This window comes from Sinocyclocheilus grahami, unplaced genomic scaffold (genome assembly GCF_001515645.1).
Source record: "Sinocyclocheilus grahami isolate Dianchi unplaced genomic scaffold, SAMN03320097.WGS_v1.1 scaffold1093.1, whole genome shotgun sequence".
Lineage (NCBI taxonomy): Eukaryota > Metazoa > Chordata > Actinopteri > Cypriniformes > Cyprinidae > Sinocyclocheilus > Sinocyclocheilus grahami.
In genome coordinates, this window is record NW_015506272.1 from 203,603 (window position 1) to 214,621 (window position 11,019).

General features: G+C 34.3%; 1 protein-coding gene across 1 annotated transcript in view; it reads right to left on the reverse strand.

Annotated features, from left to right (window-relative positions):
• LOC107566695 (relaxin receptor 1-like) overlaps nucleotides 1-11,019 on the reverse strand; it is a 43,707-nt gene that overhangs the window by 10,280 nt on the left and 22,408 nt on the right. The window contains exons 4-13 of the mRNA XM_016252214.1: nucleotides 8,220-8,291; nucleotides 5,993-6,064; nucleotides 5,737-5,808; nucleotides 5,284-5,355; nucleotides 5,027-5,095; nucleotides 4,700-4,771; nucleotides 2,573-2,644; nucleotides 2,171-2,242; nucleotides 792-863; nucleotides 224-295 (exon numbers count right to left, since the gene is read on the reverse strand). Coding sequence (XP_016107700.1) covers nucleotides 224-295; nucleotides 792-863; nucleotides 2,171-2,242; nucleotides 2,573-2,644; nucleotides 4,700-4,771; nucleotides 5,027-5,095; nucleotides 5,284-5,355; nucleotides 5,737-5,808; nucleotides 5,993-6,064; nucleotides 8,220-8,291 — 717 coding nt within the window. The remainder of the gene's footprint in view (nucleotides 1-223; nucleotides 296-791; nucleotides 864-2,170; nucleotides 2,243-2,572; nucleotides 2,645-4,699; nucleotides 4,772-5,026; nucleotides 5,096-5,283; nucleotides 5,356-5,736; nucleotides 5,809-5,992; nucleotides 6,065-8,219; nucleotides 8,292-11,019) is intronic.

Here is an 11,019-nt window from a genome sequence, read left to right on the forward strand (position 1 = left end):
CATTTTTTTAATGTTTTAAAGTACAAATAATTATAAAGATGTTCAGCTGTCAGGCAATTCAAGCAGAATATCTCAAACATTAACCTCAACACTTCATTATTCAACATTAAAAGCGATCATCCCCAATGGTGACGACTTCAGAAAATAGAGATTTTAATTCAGTTTCAGAAATTGAGCAAGCAGATGCGTTTTGTTATCAAAACTTTCAAAAAGCAGCACTCACATGTGAGTCAGGTTCTTGAGAGGTTCAAACATCTTTCTGTGAATGTTCCCAATTTCGATTCCCTCAATGCTCCTGTGACACAAAAAGTTTCTCTCAGGGGTTGCTCTTTAGAAAACCACCATCATTAGCATTTCAGTATTCACTTTACAATGCTTTAGTCCTCTTTTTCCTTTTCCTTCTCTTTCAAATATGCAGTTTTGTGCCCAAGATGCTCTCTGGATGTCTTTGAAGTATGACCTAAAAGCAGATTGTTTTTCCTCTGTTGAGTAGTGGGGAAGACAATGTTCACGGCGTGAAGTTTGGGTAGGACCATTGTGCTGCACTGAAAGGGGCCTCGCAAACAGCACATTACTAAAATTGCAAGCTATTTCTGTGATGTCTCATGTGAATTTGTTCTATTTTTTTTTTATATAAAAGAGATGTATAAAAGAGGGAGTGGGCTTGTGTGTGTCTTAGCTTATTCACAATATTCACTGTGTAAAGTTTACAAAATGGATAACAACATCTTTAAAGCATACTTCTTACTTATGCAACTATTTCAGCTTCATAAAATTATAAAAAGACTTACAGTGACTTTAACTTATGCAGGTTGTCAAAGTGGTCCACACGCAGGTCCGTGATAGGGTTATATGAAATATTCCTGCAGACAAATAGGAGGCAAGATTGAATTGATTGGAAATATATCTCTAATGTCAAAGTTATAATGTATGATCTGTGCAGAGCAGAGGCACTTTGTCTGCGAAGGTAGGAAAAGGCATATAAAACTGTTTAGTTAAGAACATAACTAACTGTATAGAAATTAATAAACACATTTTGCAAAATATAATATGAAATATTGTGTAAAACACTCATTGAGTCAACCACTCAGGTTAAACTAAAGGTGTATCTTCATGTTTGATGACTAACTCTGATTTGTTGTTTATTAGTAATAGCCAACAACACAAAACTATCCAAGATATGCTTCTTTACTGTATTATTATATTTATTATTTCTGAAATGATGAAAAATATAATAAATCATTTTAAAAAGCTGAATTTTCACCATCATTACTCCAGTCTTCACTGTCACATTATCCTTCAGAAATCATTCTCATATGCTGCTTTGATGATCAAGACACAAATCTGATTCAAGTCAATTTTGAAAACAGTTGAACAGTAGTGTAAACTGCATGAGATTGTCATATGACTTTGGCTTTGTAAATAGTATGTTTATAATCATACAAACAACAAAAACTACGGTAACACTTTACAATGTGCATCAATTCATTCTTAACTAACACACAGATAATCATGAGTTAATGCATGACTCATGAAGAACTAAACCATTCATTAATGATTACTACATCAGCAACTACTAAAAAGTATGATTAATCTGATTAATAGATTAAGTAATATATGAATTGCCATTAATTAAATGTGTCATTATATAGTAACAATAGTCATGTGCCTCAACAAGTAAAGTCATAACATAATGATATCTTTGCAAATCATTAGCTAATAATTAAAGCAGACAACTGAAAGTTGAAATGCATAGCTTTGACACATGGTGGTAATTAACACATTAATTGACATATGATATTAAGGAATAAATACACGATGACACATTTAATTAATAGCAATTCATATATTACTTAATCTATTAATCATATAGACTCTTTATTAGTTGCTCTTCATGAGTCATCCATTAACTCATAATTATCTGTGCATTAGTTAAGAATGAATTAAAGCTTATTAGTGCACCTGTATTGTAAAGTGTTACCAAAATTAAAGTTTGATTATTAATAGTGTTATTCCATAAGCCTTTAACCTGGAAAAGAACTGTAACATGAATTCATATTGGACTAAAAATAAATCACAATTTTGTAGAAACCCATCACATGCCCCCGCAATACAGCCATTAGAAGCAGTTTGGGGTTGTTTGTAATGTGCATCTAAAGGGAAGACTCACAGCTGAAGCAGGTCTCTGAGACTGACGAAAAGATCAGGTGGGATTGCTTCGATTCTGTTACTGGACAAATCCCTGTGGAGAGAGAAAATATTCATGTCTTTTGCCTTTCAAATATGCATCTGCTGACAGAAGTGATGAGCAAGGTCTGATGCCAAACTCTTTGATGACTGTTGTCCTGTAACTGGTCGAGCTGAGTGGGAGTAAGACCAAACCAGACTTTGAAACTGATAAGGAAATCCATGCAAGGAGGATTTATTTAATTTTATTTTTATTTACTTCTTTATTTTTTGCTTAGCTTCTCAAAAATAGATCAGAAATGGGTCACGACTAAACTCCAGAGAACACTTTGTGGTGATTATTTTGGCAAGCATTTATAATGGAATGGAATGTCTGAGAACTTACAGCTCGCCCAGTTTACGAAGCAGAGAGAAAGCCTGCTCGTGGGTGTAACTAATGTGGTTCCGCTGGAGGACTCTACAAAAAAAAAACAAACAAAAAAACATTAACATTTATCAAAACATTAACATTGGACAGAAACACGAGGAATGGGATGTGCAGGAAATACCCAGGGGTGTAAAAAGTACTTAGAATTATACTTACGTGAAAATAAATGATATTTAAATGGGTACAAGTAGAAAAATTTTAAATTGTACATAAGTATAAAAAAGTAGAGATAACCTAGAGAAAATAAAACAAGAGAGGAAAAAAGTGAAATAAACTGCATAAAATGATTGCCAGACAGATATAAAAATGTTTGGTTAAAGGTAGAAAAACAAAACAAAACAAAACAAAAAGGCACAGGTCAAAAACTTCGATATAGTGCATATAACAATTAAAATGCAACACAGTGAAACACAAAAAATACTTTAAAGGGATACTCCAACCTTTACACCCTCATGTCATCCTAGATGCATGACTTTCATTCTTCAGATAAACAAAATGATTTATGGTAAAAATAATTTAAACAATTAAATACATTTTCAGCACTGATTTTATTTGTACTCGATCTTGTGCATTCAGCCCATACACAGACAGCATCTCAAATATGCTTCCTCAGATTTGATGGCAAACTTCTGAAGCCAGAAATTTCCCTGATTAAAGTTATAACTGAAGATGAAATGCGCATGCAAACACAAACATCATTGGTTCTCGCACGTCATGCACATGCATTTCAGCTTCTGTTTACCATATTTAATGTGTACAAGTTGGAAGAAAATAAAATGCAAAAATGAAATGAGAACTTTTCATGGAGTAACAAGTATGTTTTTTTTCTTCAGAAAGATAATCACGTAGAAGTAGTCAGTTTAAATTGCATTTCAGTAAAGTACCTTAAAATAATACTTAAGTACAGTAATCAGGTAAAATTAAATTAAAGTAAAGTATTTTTCACCTCGGGAAAGCCGTAGTTGTACACAACAATGTCAGTGGTGATAAGTACAAAAACAAAAAAACAATTTAGAAGGTAAATGGGATCTGACCTCTAATCAACAGAGTCACTCTTGCATATAATCAATTAAAAGGATAATAATTAGGGTAATATAGCATTATGTTCATAACTGAAGTCCAAACATATTGCTATTCTGCCTAATATGTAAATGTTTCCATGTTCCTTGAAATAAGTTCCAAAATGAACAAAAGAAGATAAGTCTATTGCTCTGATATCTGCAGAACATTGATTAAAAATGAAAAGCGAGAACTGGGGAGAGGAAAACGCTTTCCCTAAAAATATGTTTGACCTCATTTTTGGTGTTTTTGGCAAGAAGGACCTCAACTCTGCATATTAAGAGTGTGGTACAACTGGGCTAAAAGCCCCCTTTAAATATAAGTATGTCAAAATATAATTATATTATGATTTATTTTATATTATGATACATTACTGTATATGCTAATAAAAAATCTGTTCATCAGGCATATTTCTAACCATCGGTGGGGGAAAGAACCGAGAAACCAAGAAAAAACGTTGAGCATTGGATTGAAAATATTTTTACAGTTAGCATTTAACATTTACATATATTTAATCCATAATTCATCTCCAGATACTTTAGCCCTAACATATGTAGATGGATTGTGGATTAAATATATGTAAATATCTGTGAATGTTAGATTTGGTCGGGTCTGCGCCATTACTTTCCCCCACTGATGATCATAAATATGGCAGATGAGTGAAAAAGTTATGTGACTAAAAGAGATGAAAACTGAATATCGATTAAGCAAAAGAAATATATGGGCTCCCTGTTTACTTATTTCAGTACATATTCATAATAAGCATTTCGTGTATCAATTTTCAGCTTTTTTTTCATTTTGGCAATATTTTTAGTACGTTTTAAACACCGATTCAATTCTATTTAGTGTTTTGGAAGAAAATAAAAAAGAGCTTTTTATCTCAATGGAAATTGATGACCCGTTGCACCCTAATTTTTTAAAATACTGGAATATATTCGCAATGCACATTAGGGTCAGTTCAATGCACAATGGGAAGAAGAGGAAGAGAGTTTTGAGCAGCTGTTACGGAAGGGTGGGAATACTCACAGGACTGTCAACATGTTACAGGACCTGAAGGTCACATTTCCCACAGTCTCCATCTTATTTCCCTCAACGTCTCTGCAAACAGAAATAGAAAAAAATTGGGTGTATTGAAAATGTAGTTGGAAAAGAAAAAGACAAATCACTTCTACTTATTGATTAACATCAGCTTACTAGAAGACAAAATGTAAATATACTGTACATTTATTTAGATTTTGTTTTGTTAATGTATACTTTAAAGTGCTTTCTAAAAGCTCCAACCATGGAAATAAAATAATAACTAAGAAAATAAATAAGTGTTTTTTATCATGACAATGCTGCATTCAAACCTACAGCCAATTTAATCGTGGCATTTCCAGGCAAATGTCATCAAGCTTTGTGAGAGCATTGTTCAACAACACTCTGAAACACATAAGCAAAAGGTTTATAAGACAACGTAGCAGTGCAGCACTTTTTGAAAACCAAAATAAATCAATAAATAAAAATACAAAATTGTTTAGAGAACAGCTCCTATGCGTTTGTTAAAATATAAAATTTACATTTGAAAGCCGGAAGATTAGTCACCAAAATAGCAACAGGCTGAAACTCACAGAAGCACAAGGGAGCGCAAACCAGAGAAGGTCAAAGAGGAGATGTGATGAATATTGTTGTTCTCCAGAATCCTTCAGGACAAAAAAAAAAAGGAGAAGCTCATTAAAAACACTGAAGCTTCACAAACGGAAGTGCTTTGTCCAATATTTGTTCAGGGGACACTAATTTATAATTCAATGGCATTCAATTTGATATGTGATGGAAGTTCACTTGTGTTTCTTTAGAGCAGATCCTCAGTGACTGCTAATGACTGCTAAAGAAATCACTCCTTATATCACAAAGAAATAACATCAGTTTTGCGCAGACTATATGGTCAGTACTCAGCATTAAAGAAGTTTTATTGATTGACATGTGCCACTGCAGATATCTGCAAGAAAGCACTGATTGAGGAAATCCATCTTCATTTAGCTGACATTTATAAAGCAAATGGGAGAATGACAATAAACGCTTACAGCCATTCTAGTTTGTGCAAATCCTGGAACACATCGGGAAGTAGGGTGGTGATTCGATTATAACTGAGATACCTGAGAAAATAAGACATTACAGTCGTCTGAGTGTAGCCAAAAGCATTTTGCCTATAGAAAAAAAACTAATAAGCAAACTAAAACATCTATCATTCACTGCGAGCCCATTCGTCACTCTCAGCAAATGAGGCTGATTAAAGTTTTACCACATTTGAAGGGACAATAGAAATGTCTGCTGACTCACAGTCTTGTCAGATTGTAAAGGCCTCTGAAAGCATGTGGGTGCACTGCTTTAATTCGGTTGTGCTGGAGATACCTGAAATAAGTTACAGGAAGCATTAAAGAGCAGTAAAAGAGAGAAATAACACAAAATGTTAATGTATAACTATGTTCCGAAAGAGCATTAAAAACAGTGCTGCTCTTGCTTTTTATACAAGCATATATTTAGAAATGGGCCTTATTTATTTAGGTCACACTTTATTTTAAGGTCAAATTCTCGCTATTAATAAACCATTAACTAGACCTCAATAAACTCCCAATTTGCTGCTTATTGATAGTTAGTAAGGTAGTTATTAAGTTGAGGTATTGGGTAGGATTGGGGATGTAGAATATGTGCTTTATAAATAAACAGCCAATACGTTAATAATATTCATGCCAATAAGCAACTAGTTAATAAAGAGAATTGGTCCCTATACTAAAGTGTTAACTTTATTTATTTATTTATTTACAAATATTAAAGATAAAAAAACAGGAAAAAAATTAATATTGTGAAATAATATTACAATCGTAATAAATTACATGTCACTTTAAATAATTACATTTCAATAAATGTAATTTATTCCTGTGATAGAAAAGCTGAATTTTCAAGAGCCATTACTCCAGTCTTCAGTGTCACATGATACTTCAGAAATCATTCTAATATGCTGATTTGCATCTCTAGAAACATTTCTTGTTATTATCAGTTTTAATGAAAACAGTCGTGTCGCTTAATATATTTGTGGAAACCGTGAAACTTTTTTTTCAGGATTCTTTGGTGAATAGAAAGTTTAAAGAACATTACTTATTTGGGGGGAAAAAACATTTGTGACATTATATAAATATAATTACATAGATTAGTAGTGTATAATCCCATAGACTCATACTGAAAAAGGGAACAGTGTCATATTTTGGGACTATTGGGACCAGACTATCATATTAACTCAATGTGCTCAAGTTTTTGACTAAGCAAATACATTAGCAACTATATAACAAAGCACTAAAAAGTACTTAGAACACTTAGAGCAACAATCCCAGCCCTGAATTCTGCATCAAAAAAAGAAAGAAAGAAAGAAAGAAAAAGGGCACCACTCACATTTTAGGTGTTAAAACTTCTATTGACTAGTCATTCTTGTGTCGCTTAATATATTTGTGGAAACCGTGAAACTTTTTTTCAGGATTCTTTGGTGAATAGAAAGTTTAAAGAACATTACTTATTTGGGGGGAAAAAACATTTGTGACATTAAATAAATATAATTACATAGATTAGTAGTGTATAATCCCATAGACTCATACTGAAAAAGGGAACAGTGTCATATTTTGGGACTATTGGGACCAGACTATCATATTAACTCAATGTGCTCAAGTTTTTGACTAAGCAAATACATTAGCAACTATATAACAAAGCACTAAAAAGTACTTAGAACACTTAGAGCAACAATCCCAGCCCTGAATTCTGCATCAAAAAAAGAAAGAAAGAAAGAAAGAAAAAGGGCACCACTCACATTTTAGGTGTTAAAACTTCTATTGACTAGTCATTCTCACCTCATCTACACCTCACTTCACTGCACTGCCAACAATGTTTTTGTAGCCTATTCATATTGATATCCAACAGCTCTGTCATTAAACCTAAAAAAAATCCAAATTTACACAACTTTGAGCTCCACAAAAGATGCACTGCGGTCTCTATTCCCACATCAATTTTTTTTTGTTTTGCCATTGCTCAGATTAAGTTTGTTGTACATAAAGCCTCCATCTGTCACTAGATCAAGAATGGTGTTTGAGCGAGGACAAAAATATGGGGCTTATTCTGTTTGAGTCAGCTGGCACTCCTGAACGCGAAACCACTCACAACAAACGAGCATGACAGATTAAGACATGCAAACACACTCGAAAAATTCTACAGCTGGAGAAAGAAAAACATTGAGCCATTTTTGTCAGGTTTAAAAAAAGAACGCTCTCAAGTTCTTCAGTTCTTGATTGTGTTTGGCTCAGTTCCTGTGGAGAGCACTGAATGTTTTATTCCACAGGGATTGTTTAATCTCACTCAACATCTCTATTTCGCACACTTTTCACTATGATGGTACAGTGAGGACAAGCAAAAAACGTTTTGTGAACATCTGCGGTAATGCCAATGCGACATTCATAACATTACAACATCCATAGAGTCCAATGACAAGGAGGAGATATACTTAGTGAAGCAGAGAGGCTCTTACAGCTTTTGAAGGCTCTGATACTTCAAGAACATGTCAGCATTTAGCTTTCTAAGCCGGTTCCTCTGTAGGGACCTGCAATATGAACAAAAGGGACATTACCAAAGTGTTTTTTAAATACATAACAAAATAGAATCCAAAAGTGACAGCACACTTTACAGTGGCCATGTTTCCTATTCATTTTCTCCATAAACTTGTCAAAAAAGTCTTCAGTAAGTTTTTTTTTAAATGACAGACAGACAGACAGACAGACAGATAGACAGATAGATAGATAGATAGATAGATAGATAGATAGATAGATAGATAGATAGATAGATAGATAGATAGATAGATAGATAGATAGATAGACAGATAGATAGATAGATAGATAGATATCTTGCTTCATTATGCTACAGAAAACCAATCTGTGATTAATTCCACCCACCGTCATTTGAGTGAGGCACCGATCCACTAAGCAAACATATGACATCAAAACTATTATAATAATTATGAATTACCAGATGGCACTTCAGTAGATTGACACAAATATGAGATGAACATGGAGACAACGATATCATTATTTAGGTCAGATTACTTTAGACTGATATGGCCATCTGCTGTAGGCCTAATCCAGTTACATATATAGGAATGACATGCAAACATATTCATTTATTTATATTTATATTTAGGCTATATGTATATGTTTTATTTAGGCTATATGTATATGTTTTATTTAGGCTATATGTATATGTTTTGTGTCAGTGGCAAATATGTTGAGCATCAAAAATAAGATGTGTTGTGACTCTGATCTGCTTCATTTTTCGATATACTCTATATTCAGTAGGCAACACAGGAAGAGAATACATGGGAATATTTGACTTTATGAAAAACCTAAAGTTATGTTTCACCTTATAAAGAGAGGCTGTTTAAAAGCAATGATTTTCACGAGAGCTTAGATGGAAGACACGCAGCATGTCTACTTGAAATCAGAGAGTGACATTGCATTTAATAGACCTGGCCACATTCTCCGCATTGCTGAAAGGTAGATGTGAATTTCACTGTGGCATACTAATGAACAGTGGAAAATCAAACAGCCGCAATACAGGAAATTGGGACTTAATTAAGAAGCAGCTTCAGCTGATACATAAATATGCATTTCAAATCCACATATTAAACTGCTAGAAAGGTTTATATCAGTCAGTTGTTGTGTGAACAATAGAGATTTTCACGAGGCATTGAATAAAAATTGGAATGTTACCTTAAAGGTACATATATTAGTACTTTAAAAGTACAGTTAGGTCCATATATATTTGGACACTGACAAAATGTTCATAATTCTGGCTGTGTATGCCACCAGAATAGAAATAAAATGAAACAATCACTATGAAATTGAAGTGCAGGCTTTAAGCTTTCATTCAAGGGGTAGAACAAAAATATAACATAAAATGCTAGGAATTACAACAATTTTTATACACAGTCCCCACATGTTCAGGGGCTCAAATGTAATTGGACAAATAAATATAATAATAAATAAAATGTTCATTTTTAATATTTTGTTGAGAATCCTTTGCAGGCAATGACTGCCTTAAGTCTGAAACTCATGAACATCACCAGAGACTGGGTTTCCTCCTTTGCGATGCTTTGCCAGGCCTTTACTGCAGCTGACTTCATTTGTTGTTTGTTTGTGGGTCTGCCTTTAGTTTTGCCTTCAGCGAGTGAAATGCATGCTCAATCGGGTTGAAATCAGGAGACTGACTTGGCCATTGCAGAATATTCCACTTTTTTACCTTCAAAAACTCCTGCGTTGCTTTTGCTGCCTATGTTTTGGGTCATTGTCCACTTGTACTATGAAGCACCGTCCAATCAACTTTGCCACAGTTGGCTGAATCTGGGCAGACAGTATATCCTTATACACTTTAGAATTCATCCGGCTGCTTCTGTCCTGTCATGTCATCACTAAACACCAGTAACCCAGTGCCACTGAAAGCCATGCATGTTCATGCCATCACACTGCTACACCATGTTTCACAGATGATGTTGTATGCTTTGAATCATGAGCTGTTCCAAGCCTTCTCCATACTTTTTTTCTTCCCGTCATTCTGGTACAGGTTGATATTAATTTCAGCCGTCCAAAGAATACTTTTCCAGAAGTGGAAAAGTGGCTTTTTTAGATGTTTTTCGGCAAAGTCTAATCTGGCTTTGTTTGCACCTTGTGGTGAACCCTCTATTAGGCTATTTGCTTTCTATAGTCTTCTGTTGATTGTAGACTTTGACAGTGACACACCTACCTCCTAGAAAATGTTCTTCACTTGGCTGGTGTCACGGAATGCCAGGAGAAAACAAGGTAGATCAAAGTGCAGTTTAATGAAAGTAACAAATGAACAGAACAGAACAAAAACGTGGCAAAAGGTAATCCAAAACACAGAGAACAGAAAACACGATGAACATGAGACAACTATGAACTCAGAAGACAATACAATCTAGCAGCAATGACAGACAGAGTGAGCATGGTATACTGTATATAGATGGGATAATGAGTAAATGATAAACAGGTGATCATGATCGGAATCAATAAACAGGTGCTACTGATCAGAACAGAATTAACAGGCAAGGGACTATGGGAAATGGAATTTAACACAAACAACGAAAAAGAGCAGAGCCGGAATCCTGCCAGGCAACACTGGTAGAACAGAAAACCCTCTCAGCGACTCAGGGAAAACTGTAAACAAGTGCAGAGAGAGTTTAGTACCAGCCTCGATGGCTGCAACAGGACAGGCCGATTGATCCACAACGGTCCCTGTGAGCTCCCAGACTGGAGTGAATT